At 38.4% G+C, this 18,373-nt stretch overlaps 2 protein-coding genes across 5 annotated transcripts in view; one reads left to right on the forward strand and one right to left on the reverse strand.

Annotated features, from left to right (window-relative positions):
* smad4b (SMAD family member 4b) overlaps positions 1-18,373 on the forward strand; it is a 724,234-nt gene that overhangs the window by 39,719 nt on the left and 666,142 nt on the right. The window lies entirely within an intron of this gene.
* mex3c (mex-3 RNA binding family member C) lies at positions 2,554-18,076 on the reverse strand. 3 transcript variants are annotated; one of them, XR_015490756.1, is made up of 5 exons: positions 18,009-18,076; positions 17,521-17,881; positions 14,275-14,422; positions 6,022-9,070; positions 2,554-5,868 (listed from the first exon to the last, which is right to left on the reverse strand). XR_015490756.1 is itself a non-coding variant. In XM_087253221.1 (4 exons), exons 2-4 carry the CDS (start codon positions 17,851-17,853, stop codon positions 7,950-7,952), a joined length of 1,602 nt encoding a protein of 533 aa, XP_087109347.1. In that variant the 5' UTR covers positions 17,854-17,881; positions 18,009-18,076; the 3' UTR covers positions 2,554-7,949. The 3 variants fall into 3 exon arrangements, 1 of the variants encoding a protein (XP_087109347.1); XR_015490755.1 differs by having other exon boundaries at positions 6,009-9,070; XM_087253221.1 differs by having other exon boundaries at positions 2,554-9,070.

The following is an 18,373-nucleotide window of genomic DNA, read 5'->3' on the forward strand; positions in this document are numbered from 1 at the left end:
AACACTGAGTTCAAAACTCTTTTCAAATGAGTAGAATTAACATTCAGTAAATTTAAGTTAACTACACTCGTAGCATTTGATGAAGTTGACTGTTGGGTTTTGCAGTGTTTCTACTGTGGTTATTTTTTTTCTTTTATTTTTTTGCGTTAAATTTTTGTTGGATGAAACTCTTGTGAATCAGAATCAGTTTTATTGCCAAGTGTGCTTCACACTTTCAAGGAATTTGTTTTGGCTACAGAAGCTTCCAGTACATAAAGTGACAACACAAAATAAATATGAAAGAAAAAGATGAAAAACATTAAACAGATGCAGTTAGTCAAGAAGTCTGGATGTTGAGTTGTGTGTACAGATTTGTTATAAATATACAGGTTATACGGTGCTGTGTACGAATGTGAATGTAGAACATATTGCATTGTGTATATTGATGTAAGGTGCTGTGTACAAGTGTGTATGAGAAAGTATTGCACATGTTTATTGCACAGTGGGGGATATTTAACTGTTCATGGGGTAGATGGCCTAAGGAAAGATGATTTTCCTATGTCTGGCTGTTTTTGTGCTTGGTGCTCTGAAGCGCTGACCAGACGGTAACAGTTTGAACAGATAGTGTGCTGGGTGCGAGGGGTCCAGAGTGATTTCGCGAGTCCTTTTACTCACTTTGGAAGAGTACAGTTCTTGAAGTGTAGGAAGGGTAGTGCCAATGATATTTTCAGCAGTCCGGACTATTCGCTGTAGTCTACAGAGGTCGGTTTTGGTAGCTGAGCCGAACCAGACAGTGATTTAAGTGCAGAGGAGGGATTGGATGATGACTCCCCTTATAGCTGGTGTGTGGTGAGTGCACTGGCGCTGCTGTCGTTGCATAATCCAAGTGGATGCTGCACACTGGTGGTGGTGTGGAGAGACCACTCTCATGATTGTGAAGCGCTTTGGGTGTATGGCCATCCATGATAAATGCACTATATAAATACACATTACATTACGTTACAAGTGCAGTGTGTGGGTGAGAGGGGGGCAATGTTTCGATGTGATCCGGTCATGTTGTGGTTCTGTGAAAACTGGTGTTGTTTGCTGTATGTTTAAAAATAATGACGATTAACGTTACTAGGTTTATTTCGATTTAAAATAAATTAAAATATTCATTGAGTATATTGGGTGGGTGTTGGACAGCTTTTGAGCTGGAAAAAGTCAGCTATATCTGGCAACACTGAGTTTGGAGCCCATAAGGATATGGAATAAACATAATTGAAGTTAAAGCTCAAATCACACACACACACAGGATTAAAGTAACTAGGTTAATCTTGATTTAAATAAATAAAATACAATATTAATCTAATATATTTGGCAGATTTTTGTGCGTTTGAGTGGGTTTTGGACAGCCTTTGAGCTGGAAAAAGTCAGCTATATCTGGCAACACTGAGTTTGGAATCTATTAAGATATGAAATGAACACAGTTTGAAGGTAAAGCACAAACACACACACACAGTTAAAGTAACTAGGTTTATTTTAATTTACATAAATAAAATATTAATCTAATATATTGGGTGGTTTTTCGTGCGTTTGGGTGGGTTTTGGACAGCTTTTGAGCTGGAAAAAGTCAGCTATATCTGACACACACACACACACACACACACACACAAAGTAACTAGGTTAATTTTGATTTAAATAAATAAAATATTAATCTAATATATTGGGTGGTTTTTGGACCAGTTTTTGGCTGGAAAAAGTCAGCTATATCTGGCAACCCTGAGTTTGGAGCCCATAAGGATATGGAACATAGTTGAAGGAAAAGCTCAAATCTCTCTCTCTCACACACACAGGGTTAAAGTAACTAGGTTAATCTTGATTTAAATCAATAAAATAAAATATTAATCTAATATATTGGGTGGGTTTTGGACAGCTTTTGAGCTGGAAAAAGTCAGCTCTATCTGGCAACACTGAGTTTGGAGCCCATAATGAACATAGTTAAAGGTAAAGCTCAAATCACACACACACACACACAGGGTTAAAGTAACTAGGTTAATACTGATTTAAATAAATAAAATAATAATCTAATATGGGAGAAGTATTGGCGCAGTAGGTAGTGCTGTCGCCTCACAGCAAGAGGGTCGCTGGATCAAGCCTCGGCTCAGTTGGTGTTTCTGTGGGGAGTTTGCATGTTCTCCATGCATTCTCGTTTAGGGTGCTTCGCTTTCCCCTACAGTCCAAAAACATGCGGTACAGGTGAATTGGGTAGGCTAAATTGTCCGTAGTGTATGAGTGTGTGTGTGTGTGTGTGGATGTTTCCCAGAGATGGGTTGTGGCTGGAAGGGCGTCCGCTGCATAAAAACTTGCTGGATAAGTTGACGGTTCATTCAGCTGTGGCGACCCCGGATTAATAAAGGGACAAAGCCGACAAGAAAATGAAATGAAATAATCTTAATATATTGGGCGGATTTTTTGTGCGTTTAGGTGGGTTCTGTCAGCTATTTCTGGCAACCCTGAGTTTGGAGCCCATAAAGATATGGATGAACAACACATAATCACAGACACGCACACTCACAGTCAGACTCGAAGCAATGAGTTTTAAATGAAACAATTTATTAAGGAACTTTTAATATCAGAAAAATAAAAATCTTAATTCTTTTTTTACAGCAAATATATAATATCAGTGCTTTGGCCACAGGACAGTAAGGCCATTTATCATAAAATATATTTGAAACTTTTAAGAATACAACTTATATGCCTTCATGTCCCTGCATATATGTATATACATAATAAAAGAAGAGTCAAATTATCAAAGACAGAAACATCGTTGCAGTGTGATGCTAAAAATCCCTCCGATAAACAAAACTCCTAGGACTTTTATTTTGTTCATAGCGTAGTATTTATGCAGACGTAATGCAGCGTAAATATATTGGATCCTTGGCTTTTTTTGTCTGTTGCGTTTTAGGAATCGTTAGATAATAAAACATGCAGGTGTGCTCTTTCCTGCTCTATAGTACCTAACGGCAATACTCTACAAGCTAATACTTACATCTGACTATCGCCAGATTATCTTATATATAATCATTATATATATATATATATATATATTTGAATATGAAATATAAACTACAGAAATACTACAAAATTGTAAAAAAAAAAAAAAAAAGGAAAAGAGTCACGGTAAATCTTGAGCGTTATGGATGTCATGCCTTGGTTTCTCTGAGTTTAGTGGTGATTGTGAAAAAGAGAGGCGCCGTTAGCCGTGTCAACCTGCACTTTGAGATCATTATTATATATAAATATCAGGCCGTGGATTGCTCCTCTCAGGTCAGAAGTGATCAGATATAACTTGCTTTTCTGGCCTGGCAGGACCTGTTTAGTTAAGGCAATGAGAGGAGTCGTGAACATATAATGGGGACAGGTTAAAATAATTCCTTCCCTTGTTTTTGTCAACAAACAAACAAGCTACAATGAAGTAAACGCAGCCGTGATTAAAGAAAATCAGGAATCGAATGAGATCACAGGAATGAATTCTTAATTTGTGGCCACAGTTTAAGTAAAACGAGTACAATTAGCAACTGGATTAAGCACAATGTGGTTAGGATTTATATATAATGGATATATATAATATAATGGCAATATATATAATGGATCACACTCATGATTTAATAAAACAAATAAAATTCTTAATTCACGGCCACAATTGTACTAATAAGTAAAAAAAAAGCTACATATTGTTAAAATGTGTTAAATTAATTAATGAACTTCATATTTTTTGTAAAAATGGGCTCATTTGAGTTGAGTTTGACCATTTTTGAATCCATTCAGCATATCTCTGCATCTGGCGACAGCACTTTTAGCTTAGGAAAATAATCAGAACTCAATTTTTAAACAAGATGCTAATGGTCTAATCCGATTCAATGATTTGTGCTAAGCTAAACTAAAAGTGTTTCCGCCAGACCCAAGAGATCGGCTGAAGGGGTTCAAAAATGGTAAAACTCAATTGTTTAGCTGTAGTGGAGTTATAGATTGAGAGGAGTGTTCCTTTAACAAATGGTTTATTAGTGACTACGATTGACGAGTAAACGATTTTTACTATTTACTCAAACGAGAAAATCTGGAGATGGGCTGGGTATATTTAAAAATGATGAAAATTAACCGTTTGACTATTGCAGAAAATGAGCCTAATCCCCCCACAAATAGCAATTGGATTAAAGGGAGTGAGCAAAATGTGGTTAGGATCTATTAAAAAATATAATGGATCACACTCATTATTTAATAAAACAAATTGAATTCTTCATTCATGGCCACAATTGTACTCAAATAAGTTAAAAAAAGCTAACTATGGCTACAATTTATTAAAATGCATTAAATCAACTCAAGATTTTTTTTGAAGTTGAGTTTGACCATTCTTGAAACCATCTAGCCCATCTACAGGTCTGGCGATGGCACTTTTAGCTAAGGAAAGTAATCAAAACCCAATTTTTAAACAAGATGCTAATGGTCTAATCTATTTCAATGATTTGTGCTAAGCTAAGCTAAAAGTGACCCAAAGATCGGGTGAAGGGGTTCAAAAATGGTAAAACTCAATTGTTTAGCTGTAGTGGAGTTATAGATTGAGCCTGTTTCCAAGAAAAAAGAGGAGTGTTCCTTTAACAAATGTTTTATTAGTGACTACGATTGACAAGTAAACGATTTTTACTATTTACTCAAACGAGAAAATCTGGAGATGGGCTGGGTATATTTAAAAATGATGAAAATTAACCGTTTGACTATTGCAGAAAATGAGCCTAATCCCCCCACAAATAGCAATTGGATTAAAGGGAGCGAGCAAATTATGGTTAGGATCTATTAAAAAATATAATGGATCACACTCATTATTTAATAAAACAAATTGAATTCTTCATTCATGGCCACAATTGTACTCAAATAAGTAAAAAAAGCTAATTATGGCTACAATTTATTAAAATGCATTAAATCAACTCAAGATTTTTTTTGAAGTTGAGTTTGACCATTCTTGAAACCATTTAGCCCATCTACAGGTCTGGCGATGACACTTTTAGCTAAGGAAAGTAATCAAAACCCAATTTTTAAACAAGATGCTAATGGTCTAATCTATTTCAATGATTTATGTTAAGCTAAGCTAAAAGTGTTTCCGCCAGACCCAAAGATCGGCTGAAGGGGTTAAAAAATGGTAAAACTCAATTGTTTAGCTGTAGTGGAGTTATAGATTGAGCCTGTTTCCAAGAAAAAAAGTGGAGTGTTCCTTTAACAAATGGTTTATTAGCGACTACGATTGATGAGTAAAAGATGTTTACTATTTACTATATATTACTATTTATTATAAAAGGAGAAAACTAATTCTTAATTGGTGGGCATGATAAATGTATACTTTTAGCATTATAGGAAAATTATTGAAAATAATTTGTGTGTGAGATGCGAATGGTCTAACTTGATTTAATTTACGTTAAGCTAGGCAAAAAGTGCTCCCACCAGAGCTGGAGATCGGCCGAGTGTATTCAAAAATGGTGAATACCAACCGTTTAACTCTGAGCATGTTGCCACAAAAAAATAGCAACTGGAATAAAAGTATTGAGCAAAATGTGGTTAGGATTCATTAAAAATATAATAGTTATTCAATTCCTCATTCACGGCCACAATTGTACTAAAATAAGTAAAAAAGCTAATTATGGCTACAATTTATTGACATGTGTTAAATGAACTCCATATTTTTATGAAAACAGGCTCATTTGAGTTGAGTTTGACCATTTTTGAATCCATTCAGCCTGTTTCTGGGTCTGGCGACGGCACTTTTAGCTTAGGAAAATAATCAAAACTCAGTTTTTAAACAAGAGGCTAATGGTCTAAAGCAGGGGTCACCAAACTTGTTCCTGGAGGGCCGGTGTCCTGCAGACTTTAGCTCCAACCCTAATCAAACACACCTAAACAAGCTAATCAAGCTCTTACTTGGTATACTTAATACATCCAGGCAGGTGTGTTGAGGCAAGTTGGAACTAAACCCTGCAGGGACACCGGCCCTCCAGGACCAGGATTGGTGACCCCTGGTCTAAAGGCTGATTTATACTTAGTCAAGTTTTATACTGCGTCAAGTGCACACGTATGCACGGTCGCATATCCCTCGCCAGGGTGTAAATGTAACTACACATCGCAACGAATCGTAGCGGAAGCTCTGTAATTGGTCAGCTTGGTAGCTGTGACGAGCGTGGGCAAAGCTGAGAGCCGCGAGCCTGATGGAGCGAGTGTTTACAAGTGTTTGTTTTGTTTTGTGTTTACCTCATGATTAAAGTTGTTGCACGTCTGCACTTGTAGCGTTCAGAAAAAACAAAATACCCACGAAGAAACTCGACGTAGTGGAACATAACCTACTGCCAGCTAGCATTTCAGAAGTGTTATAACAGAGCAACACAAACCGCACGCAGAAGAATAAATGCACAGCTACGCGCAAGGCATGCGATGTGGGTCACGGCGATCACTGGATGCAGAAGTATGAATCAGCCTTAATCCGATTCAATGATTTATGCTGAGCTATGCTAAAAGTGCACCTGCCAGGCCCAGATATTGGCTGAAATGGTTCAAATATGGTCAATTGTTTGAGTCTGTTTGCAAAAAAAAAAAAGGAGTGTTTCTTTAATTACAATTGAACTCAAATGAGTGAGTAAATAGCGTCTACCAATACCTAAAACGAGATAATTAAATCTTAATTGGTGCGCATGATAAATGCATTCTTCAGCATTATAGGAAAATTATCGAAAATCATTTTTGTGTGAGATGCTAACGCTCCATTCACACGGGGCTTCAGCGTCAACGCTTGACTGAAGGCGTGACTGAAGTTGGGGCTGAAGCGATCGTCATAGTAGCGTCAGCCAATGAAATTCAGTCAGCAATAGGCCACTGTCTAGCTGGTGTCTTTGCATACAGCGATCTGATTGGCTGACGCTTCTGTCAGCGCTTGAAAAGTTAAGCTAGTCCCAACTTCTGCAGGAAGCAACGCTTCTGATGCGGCACCGACAGATTCACAATGCAGGTCGGCAACACCTGACGTCACACATTCAGATGGAATGTGAAGTGTTGACGCTGACGCCCTGTGTAAATGGGGCGTAATGGTCTAATTCAATTCAATTTACGCTAAGCTATAAGTGTTCCAGACCTGGAGGTCGGCTGAGTGTATTCAAAAATGGTGAATGTCAACTGTTTAACTCTACCTGAGAGCTGTGCTAATATTAAAAAGTATTATTTTAACAACTTTGTGACTACGATTTGAATAAAAACGAGTGAGAAAATTAGCAAAATGATTTAATTTAAGATTAATGAGCCGTAGATGCATTTTTCTCATGTCATGTGCCGGGCTAGTTTTATTCATATTATTATTTCGTTCCTTTAATGTGGACGGAGGGATCTCTATCGAACGACCTGAATGCAAAATTTGGTTTTATTTCTGAAACGCTAGCAGAACTCTCGTTTAAAGTGTCTATTTACATGTAATTCAACACGTCCAATTGAAGATCTGTTCATTCTGCGGTCCTTAATTTGGTAGCGCATAAATATATATTGAGTGTGTGCAGGCATCAGAGTGATGAGCTGAGGGTCAGGACGGCTCTGGTATGATCGCATGCTTCTCGACTCTAGTGTTGCGAAACGGAAACTCAAGGCCACAGATGCTTTTGCAGCAACAACGCCAGTCCATCACCAGCATGGAATCAGGCACATGAAAATGTAAACACAGAGTCGATACCTTGAATTTAAACTGAGAAACAAAACAAAACACATGTAGGTGATGGCTATTTAGCACTGCTAAACTCCAGCACTGCTTGCCACAAGCAGCCAAACATAAACAGGGAAATCAATGGCGATTATTGACCAGAAAACCTGCATTTCTCAGTTACTTAAAACGTAATATAAAGAAGGAAGTATTTGAATGTAAAAAAAACAAATCAGTTTGCTCCTCATGATCCCATATATTTGCTTCTCTACTCGCTTTGCAGGATGGAGTTGGAACACTCCAAACAGATGCGGTTTTGCCCTCCCAAAACAAGCGCCGGCACTTTTTCTCCACAGCGTACGCACGCAGGAATTTGACTATGTTTGGTGTAGTTGTGCACATCCGGCGGAGAACTAGAGCCTGTGCTGTCTGCGCTTGATGGGGAAAAGGCAGGACCAAACGCCGGAAGGCTCTGGGAATTCTCCTGCACCAGCCGAACCAGCGGATGATCCAGTGCCTCGGGAAAAGACGGCGACAGACGGGATGGAGAAAGCCTCGGTGTAGTTGGCAAACTCGCACCTCCGCGCTCAAAAGTGCTCCACAATGCTGGCTGCGCATTGGTAGACGGAGCGGTCATCATCAACCCGTCGTATCCCAAAGAATCTTCAGATCCCAACGGCAGCTGGGTATCGCCAAACCAGAATGTTCCACCGGTGCTTCCAGGACTGAGATCCGCCACCCCGCTGCCCTTCCCACTAAAGTAGGACTCACTGGAGTTGCTTCCGAGTGAGCTGGAGCTATCGTTTCGATATCCTGCAGCATTGCTATTGAAGCTCCCGTTGGCGAATTTGGAAATGCCTCCAGAGAAAAGCCAAGCGCCACTGCTTCCCGACTCAAATCCGACGTCGGTGCCGTTATAGTGGAAGTCGTCATCATCTACATTGGTTTCCACGCTCCCGGCGGTGCGCATGGCAATATGAGCTTCGATTTCCTCCCGAGCTCGATCCACATTCTCCGGCATCCCGGTCACCTCGAACACAGGCTCTTTATCACGGCTCGGCGTCACGATGTAGGTGTGGGTTTGCTGCTGGATCCTTTTGATAGTCGCTCCTTTGGGTCCAACCACAAGGCCGACCATTCGATACGGCACCCGGACCTGGATGGTGGTCTGTCCTGGATGGCAGGGAACGCTGTTGTGGCCCACATTTGGCGCTGCTTTGTTTCGAGTCGCCCGGATGAGGGAAAAGTGCTCAGCCGCTGACAGAATCTCACGCTTGGCCATGACTACGTCCTCCTTACGGCCGGTCACCACGAACACCGGTTCTTCTCCTCTCACGGGTGTTTTAATGTAAGTGTTGGTCTTGGCTCTTAGAGCCTTGATTTTGCAACCTGACGAGAGTAGAAATACAAACACAAGTCAACACATTGCTGGCTTAAAGGGTTAGTTCATCTAAAAATGAGCAATTGAAACTTTGCTAAGCCACACCCGAAAACCTCCACACACCAATCATGGCTTAGCAACCGTAGCTACGCGCAGGAGGCCTGTCAAGCTTTCGAGCGAGGGAAACACGTCAAAGCGTTTTGCATATGGATTGTGCAAATCTGATACCCTCTATCCTAAAAGATTGGGCAGGGTGATGGAAAACCCTAGGGGAGAAATGCCAGCGTGGATCAAGCTCTGTGAGGGGCGCTAAAAGAGCGGAGTTAAGTTAGTTTTGATACTCCTGACACATGATAGATGGCAATAACTCACACACCTCATACCCTAAATAGATCTGAACTGTGTTTCCCACAAGAATACAAAGCAGGTAATGTTTCCCAGCTGTCTTTTTCTTTTTTTTTTCACTCGATATTATGAGCACTGCTTCGTTTAAGCCCTCGCCATCGTAGACAAACTAATAGCGATCGTTTTTCCATCTGTTTCAAGCTACGAAGATTTGAAATTACATGTCAACAGAACAAAACCGAGATGTGATCAAACTGAGCACTTGCGATCAATATACAGTTCTTCACCGCAACTGTTTTTCAGTCATTTATAACCCTCATGCCCATGTCAGAGCTACAATTCACAAATGTTTTGTCTGTTGTTTAGAGATTAGTCATTGGTGACGATGTTATACCGGGTTAGTGTCTGATTTTGGTATTGGTGTTGAATTAACATTTGCTGGTAGGGAAAATCTATTTGTTCTCGTCTGCTATTTATACTTTGATTTGCATTTCAATTTATTTATTTATTTCCACTGAAAACTAGAATAGAAACTGTACAAAGAACACACAAACATACTTATAGTTATAGATACTGTACAGTGTTATGGGTCAATTATGCTAATATTTGGCACAAATTCATCAATTTCCTCTTTCTGGCTGTTCATTCTGTGAATGAATGAATAGCCCCTTTCACACATACACACCTTTATGTGTGATCAGGCCCTTTTTGAAAAAAAAAAAAAAAAAAAAAAACAATAAATTCGTTCTGGCTATTTTCCGGAAAGAGAAGTTGTAACATTACGGTAATTTGCCGGAATGCTGCGCTGAGTGAACGCAGAAGGAAGATTGCCGGAACAAGCGCGTGCACGTTTAGAACGTGCTGACGTGACACTTCTGCTTTAGCCAATCAGAACAGTTCACCTCCGCACGGTTTATGAGAATAAAAGCCTTTGAATATTTTTCCAGACACATTTAGCTGCTAGAAATTGGTCAGATAACGTTTATATGTTCATCTTAATGCCAACCGTCTAAATAATTATCGATAAGATGCTTATAATAAGCCGTTGTTTGTTTACCTTCAAGCTTTGTGTGTGCCCATGAAACAGCGGGTGAGCGCCAGCACAGACATATCATGTACATCTCGACATGCAAAAGTGTTTCTCTATATGTTTTCATCGAAGTTGTTCACAATACTGATCCATCCACAGAGTTCGTGATGTAGTCAAATGTTTACAAAAACAAGCGCAGCCGTTTAGAGCTCATTTCTGGTTAATGATGTCAGAATTGACCTGTATTTTTGAATGGATGTGTGAATGCTCTTTTCCGGAAAAATTCCGTAACGTCCTCACCTGTGTGAACAGCGCTTTTTTGAATTTACCGGTAAAGTCGTTCCTGAAATTTTCCATATATTTACCGGTATCACTGTGTGAAAGGGGCTAATGATGGAGAAGCACTGTCCATGCTTGTTTCCTCGTAGGCTAGTATCTCTATATTTCATTACACAACATTAATCTATCAGGCTTTTAGGCTAAAAGGAGAAATCACGGTTTAATTTGTTATTATTAGATTACTTTTAAATGTCACCTTTCCGGCTGTGCATGAACTTAGCTGTTGAATGGTTAGCTTATGAGGCGGCTAGGCTAACCTAGCTTCAACTTTGATTAAATTATTCTCTAATCGCTTGCCTATTATGTGGTGAATATACCCCTGTAATGCAGTAGTTCTCAAACTTTTCTTCAAGTACCACCTCAGAAACAAATTGTCCCTCCAAGTACCACCACATGACCAGTAGTGAATAACAGTAGCGTAATAGGCCTAATTAAGCAGCTACAGCTCTGCACAGTTTAAAAACGTGGAAGATTAATTACTATGATAAAGTATATTTATTATTATCGGCCACTTTAAACCTTATAAAGTTTGAACATGAACACTGCTGTGCTTATATGTAAAAAAAACAAACAAAATAAAATGTCAACGTTTAGATTGAAATGTGCTTTTAAAGGGTCACGAAACACCAAAACACATTTTTTGAGCTGTTGACAGTTGTATATGTGTCCCACACTGCTAAAAACACTATTAGGACACCTATATTTCACTAAAAAGTTAAAATTGGTTGTTTTTGCGTTATTTCGAGCAAATTCGTACTTCGTACCGGTTTGAAACGAAGCTGCGTCACAGCCATGACATCTTGGCATGTATTCCAGCGTTAGGACTGGACGTCTGTACCAAGGTGTCCCGTATAATGTCTCTGAGTGCGTTGCATTCATTCATGAGTATGGCTTGGTTCAATCCAATCAACGCACTCCATTATGAATGCGCTGCAACTTCTTTAATATGCATGCTAGCTTTCTTAGACTGTACCTGAAACAGTGTTCAGGCGGCAGAGAGACGACACACGTTGTGATGCCAAAAGTTGTGGGAAAAGAATAAGAATTGTTTGGAGATATGGGTCGCCAGTGTTGCTTTGGTAATGTGAAGGTTTTGTTTTCATTTTCTCTCTATGAGAGCACTGCTAGACTCACGCGTGGACCCGTAGACACAACGCACGGCAGAAATGCGTTTGTTTGGAACATTTTTTACTCGAGAGCATTTCTCATCAATGGTGAGATCCGGATTTGCGGCTCGTGTCCTTTCTTTGTTCATTCAGATGGCAAAGTTATAGTTCGTACGGTCAGCTGTACTCTTTCAGTGTTTAAAGACAGACCTTAGTCTAAATGATTTCTAAGTTACTTAGTTTACAGTACGTTAATATCACTAAAATATTAAAAGATCCACTGTAAATGCTGCTCTCTGAGTGTAAACAAGTGAACACTGTAAGCAAACTTTTGCCGAACGTCGTGTTGAATTTTCGCCGCATTTTGTGACAGGATAGTCTAAATCTGAGTTACAGAGAAATGCAGAGGCTTATACGACGTGCGGTATCAAACATCCCACCGTCATTAAACACACTGTCTCTCCTGCGTGTGTGTTTGTTTGTACTCGGTCAGAAGCGCGTGCCCAAATGGCAACTCCCATTTTTATTCAAACCCTGCCCATTGCCCATCAAACTCAATTCCTGGAGGGCCGCAGCTCTGCACAGTTTTGCTCCAACCCTGATCAAACACTGCAGATCAAACTAATCGAGGTGTTCAAGACTGCTAGAGACAATTAAGCAGGTGTGAGTTGGAGCTAAACTATGCAGAGCTGCAGCCCTCCAGGAATTGAGTTTGAGACCATTGCTATAGTGTACATAAATGCAATTCAACAAGGTCCACAAGATCATATACTGTAAAACAGAAGATTTGCTTATTTTAAAAATATTAAATTACTATTTGTTATTAGCATTTACCTTTTTTTGTTTTTTTTTACTTACTGGCCACTTTATTAGGCACGCCTGTCCAACTGCTCAGTAACGCAAATTTCTAATCAGCCAATCACATGGCAGCAATGCATTTAGGCATGTGGTCAAGACGATCTGCTGCATCAGAATGGGGAAAAAAGATGATTTAAATGACTTTGAATGTGGCATGGTTGTTGGTGCCAGACGGGCTGTATTTCAGAAACTGCAGATTTACTGGGATGTTCACGTACAACCATCTCTAGGGTTTAAAGAGAATAGTCAGAATAAGAGAAAATATCAAGTGAGCGGCAGTTCTGTGGGCACAAATGCCTTGTTGATGCCTGAGGTTAAAGGAGAATGGCCAGACTGCTTCCAGCTGATATAAAGGCAACGGTAACTCAGATAAGCACTCGTTACCACTGAGGTCTGCAGAAGAGCATCACTGAACACACAACACGTCCAACCTTGAGGCAGATGGGCTACAGGAGCAGAGGACCACACCGGGTGCCACTCCTGTCAGCTAAGAACAGGAAACTGAGGCTACAATTCCCACAGGCTCACCAAAACTGGACAATAGAAGATTGGAGAAACGTTGCCTGGTCTGATGAGTCTCGATTTCTGCTGCGACAATCAGATGGTCGGGTCAGAATTTGGCGTCAACAACATGCCTTGTATGTAACTGTTCAGGCTGGTGGTGTAATGGTATGGGGGATTTTCTTGTCACACTTTAAGGCCATTAGTACCAATTGAGCATCGTGTCGACACCACAGCCCACCTGAGTACTGTTGCAGACCATGTCCAACCCTCTTTATGACCTTAGTGTACCCATCTTCTGATGGCTACTTCCAGCAGGATAACACACCATGTAATAAAGCGCAGATCATCTCAGACTGTTTTTTGGAACATGACAATGAGTTTCTCATTTCTCAGTTTTTCAACATGTTCACTGTACTCAAATGGCCTCCACATTCACCAGATTTCAATCCAATAGAGCACCTTTGGGATGTGGTGGAACGGGAGATTCGCATCATGGATGAGCAGCCGACAACTGCTATTATGTCAATGTGGAGCAAAATCTCTGAGGAATATTATCAGTACCTTGTTAAATCTACGCCACAAAGGATTAAGGCAGTCCTTAAGGCAAAAGGGGGCCCAACCTGGTGCTAGTAAAGTGTACCCAATAAAGTGGCCGGTGAGTGTATATGTATATTTGTACTTGCCCTATTGTTTTTTTTTTTAAATAATTCTTCCGTAAACTAAAAACTAATAATTAAATGTTTATTGTGCGCACATTACAATGTTATTTTACATAAATGAGATTAACAATACTATGTATATTTGTACTAGTCCTATTGATATTTTCATGGGCCTCACCTAAAAAAGAAAATAAAGAAATATATAACAATGCAATAAAATATAACCCAGGGCTGGTACAAACATGAATCACTAATCCAGCTGACCCAGCAGAAAAACAAACTAATTGTCGAGTCCTTCCGTGTCTGAAAAGTAAGATGAGTCACAATATGAGAATATCAAACATGACACATTAATGATCAAACAAACCCACCCTGCCTGCCAACTATTTCCGCCACGTGCTCAGATGTGGGCACCATCACACACTCAGTAGTGTTCACACTCTTCCTCCTGGTATTAAGCGCACACCTCTCTTCCTCCTGCATCATCATCATGGCCATCATCATCCTCCCCTGGTAGCCCTGAGAATAGAGGTAGAGCTGCTTTTATATTCGCACATTCAGATTCCTTCTCATTAATAACATAACTATTTTTTTTAATGCCACAATAATTAATAACATAATAAAACTAAATTATTCTTACTTTGATTTTTCTTTTGTTTCTAGTCCAAAAATCGACATTTATTTCAAAGCAAAAACAAGATTAAGATCCCACTGGCAGATAGTTGAGCTCCTAATTTTGCCTTATTTCTTCTGAAGTTGAAAACAAAACAATATTTTTTACTTGATCTTAAATTTTTTAGATAATACAACTAAAAAGGAGACCAAGAAGAGCATATTTGCTAGGGTGTAATGGATCATGGTTGATCTGTGAATCTCACAGATCACAACCCAAGGTTCAGAACACATTTGACCTGTGAATTAATAATATTTTTTTAACTTGTAGATGAATACTAAATTAGATCACTAAACTAAATCACATCCTTCAAATCACATCTATGAAAGCATTTAGGCTTTCCTAAAACATAATGGTGATGGAAGAAGTTGTGGATGTGGTGGGTTTCTTAGAAGGTGTTGGTAATTAATTTGTGGGTTATTAATCTTGTTTTCTGTCACTACTTTTTAAACCGCATTAATGCATTCAGTGTGAGCTGCGCGACTAATCATTAAAACATCAGGATCTCAACACCCACGCAACATAAATTATAAATGATGGTGATTTGCATATGTTTATTAATCTTTCGAATCGCTGCATTCAAATCTGTGTTTGAAAAACACAAAAACCAAGAAAGAGATTCAGTCTTTAGTGTTTTGGGTTAGTTATGAAGTCACAAACAGTCAAATAACACAGAAGTACTGGGAGAACAGTTTATAGTTTAGATATAACCACTGATGTTTATGTTACAGATTACAATCACCATCATGTGCTCAAAACAAAAGTTACAATTTGCTGTTACAAAAGTAGCATTTACATTATTTAACCAAAAGGTGGCGACAACCAGCCATTAAAAACATGCCACTGAATAATTCTTCTAGCAATTAAACATGAAGTTTTATGAGTGAATCACTGAATCATTTATTGAAGATGAGACTAAAAATAAATATGGATGTGCAAATTATGATGTTAGATTTATAGATTTAGAGTTATTAGCAACCGTAGTAGTGAATTTTTCACAGTACTGAATATTTTACCATTTATTTTTATTCAGCTGATTATTTCTTCCTTTTATTTTTAATTTGTTATATGTTTTTGTAATAAATAGAAATCTGTCTCTTCCCTATTTATGGCTGATCTGAAAAACAGTCCCATCCGTGTCTTAAAAAACCCCCCATGTGATCCGAACCATGAGATTTGTGATACGTTGCACCACTAATTGCATTGTGATTGTTTAATTTCTGAACCTGAATACTGTCAGACTCCACAGAAAAACATCAAATGGAGCCATTAAAGCTATTATCTTGTGAAACTGCATTCATATCGCAATAAACAGAAAAATAAAATATCGCAATATCAGATTTTATGGTAACACTTTATAATAACTACACACTATAAATCATTTATTAAGCATAAGCAAATAGTGAACTCATTATCTGTTAAGGATTCACTCTACAATAATAAGCGTTAGTAAGCAGTTTATAACTGCAGCTACCAATGCTGTAATCTTGTATTACAAACATGTAAAATGTGCTTAATAATTGTATTTTCATACTTAATTTAGTAATGAATAATAATTAATTAACTAAGTATCGCATTATTTACAAACCATTTGTATTTAAGAGTGGTTGAGGGTTTTTAGGATCATTCAGAATGAGTTAGTAAATGATTAATAAACTATTAAAATCAACGTTTATATGTCTTATTATTCAGGCATATATTAATGGTTACTATATATGTTAATGAATGCTTTATTAACTCAACTTCATCTAGTTTTCTCACCTAATCTAAAGTGAGGACTACTCATGCTTTTTAAATCCCTTATAAATGACAAATAAAGGCTCAGATAAATTCTAAACAGAAAGAATGACATTATGCATTTCTCTTCATTTTAACATACACAAATGAAACTGTACTTCACATTAAAAATAAATCTTTGCAACCTTATCTAAAATAAAATCAGTGTAGAGTTTAAACATTGCATCTTATTATATAGTTAAATTATTATATTGTTGTTGTTTTATCTAGTTTTATTTCGTATTTCTACACTCCTGTTATTTGGCAATGGTTAAACTTTACATTAATTTCATTTTTCAGAAAAATTTGCAAAGATGAATAGTTAATTTGATTCTGAGCCTTTAATAGTCATTTATAAGGGATTTATGAAGCATAAATAATCCTAGTTCACAAAACTGCATAAAGTTGAGTTAATAAAGCATTTATTAACATATTAGTTGACTATTAGTGTATGCCCGAATAATAAGACATATAAACGTTGATTTCAATAGTTTATTAATCATTTACTAACTCATTCTGAATGATCCTAAAATCCCTCAACTACTCAAATACAACTGGTTTGTAAATAATGCGATACTTAATTTAGTAATGAAAAATAAATCATTAACAGAGTATGAAAATACAATTATTAAATACATTATACGGGCGCTTAAAAGTCAAGAATACAGCATTTGTAGCTGCAGTTATAAACTGCTTACAAATGTAGAGTTAATGCTTAACAGATAACGAATTCACTAGATGCTAATGCTTAGTAAACGATTCATATTATGTAGTTATTATAAAGTGTTACCATTGTGGTTAAAGTGTTATTTTTTCCGATGGCGTACAGCCCTATTCAATATTATGAGCTTCCTTAAGCAATATTTTTTGGACTGTCTACAGAACAAACCACTGTTATACAATTACTTGTAATACTAATCACCCTAACTTTAACCTAATTAAGCCTTTAAATTACACTTTAAGCTGATTACTAGTGTAGTATCTTGAAAAATGTCCAGTCAAATAATATGTGCTGAAATGAGTTATTAGAAACTAAAATAATTCAAGAGGGTGAATAATTCCAAATATTAATAAAACATAATATTAAAAAGTACCGGTAAACAATATAAAGAACAAGTTGTCACTGTTAAAAAAAACAAACAGATGTGAGAATGTAAACCAACTTCACCTCACTGCCCTGCGACTCGCCCAGTCCATCCTGGAAGAGCCCATTCGGCCCCGGGGCCTCCATTCCAGCAAGGGCCCGGGCCCTCAGCTGCTCCAGATCAGAATCATGCCTAAAGATAATAGTGTTGCTGTTGTTATTGATGCTGTTTTCTTCATCTGATCCACTTTGGGACAGAGGCTGGAGCTCCAGCACCGCGCCCAGAACCCCCAGATGGGATGATTCGGATAAAGTCTCGTCGTCCCGCAGATGTAAGCCGCTCAGGGTGTGTACCGGCACCGGGAGGTCCGGCTCGGTGTCGTCTGACTCCAGAAGCTGAGCTGTGTTACTGGGCATGCTCGACCAACAACGTGTCCTGCTTTCACTGCGGGACACACACAGACCAACAAAAGTGACACGCAGTCAGTTAACGAGTTACGATGCTTCCGTATTTAAGAGTAGATTGAGCGAATATGCGATTCGTAAACTTGGAGAAATGTATTTGGACTTACAGCTGATGTTTTTTGAGCAGAGGCAGCTGTGGTTCCGTGACCCTGTTCTACTGGATTTCTTTGTTTACGGTTCTTCGGGGATTCTCGCACTGGTTAGTGAACAGCTGATCTTTGAGTGTAGCGCCGCACTGAGGCGCGGATGAACTGCGGTTTAGCCATTGTGTACTGTACAAGCTACTGTATGTACAGCGGGGGAAATAAGTCTTGAAAACGTCATGTTATTTCCTTGGATTTCTAAAGGAGCTGTTGACATTTGATTGACGAGATTTTGGTAAAAACCCAAACAATACAAGCTTAAAATTTTTAAAAATTGTTGTGTAATAACAATGAAATGTCTACTGAAAAACTAGACTACTGAAATGTAT

Source organism: Danio rerio, chromosome 5, assembly GCF_052040795.2.
Source record: "Danio rerio strain M-AB ecotype USA chromosome 5, GRCz13ab, whole genome shotgun sequence".
Lineage (NCBI taxonomy): Eukaryota > Metazoa > Chordata > Actinopteri > Cypriniformes > Danionidae > Danio > Danio rerio.

Bases quoted from the DNA above. Each gene is read 5' to 3' on its own strand.
- mex3c (XM_087253221.1), bottom strand. From the start codon at position 17,853: ATGCCCAGTAACACAGCTCAGCTTCTGGAGTCAGACGACACCGAGCCG. The intron at 14,423-17,520 runs GTGAAGTTGGTT...CTCTATTCTCAG, and splicing joins GCGAGTCGCAGGGCAGTGAG to GGCTACCAGGGGAGGATGAT. The intron at 9,071-14,274 runs GTGGGTTTGTTT...TACTCTCGTCAG, and splicing joins GGAAATAGTTGGCAGGCAGG to GTTGCAAAATCAAGGCTCTA.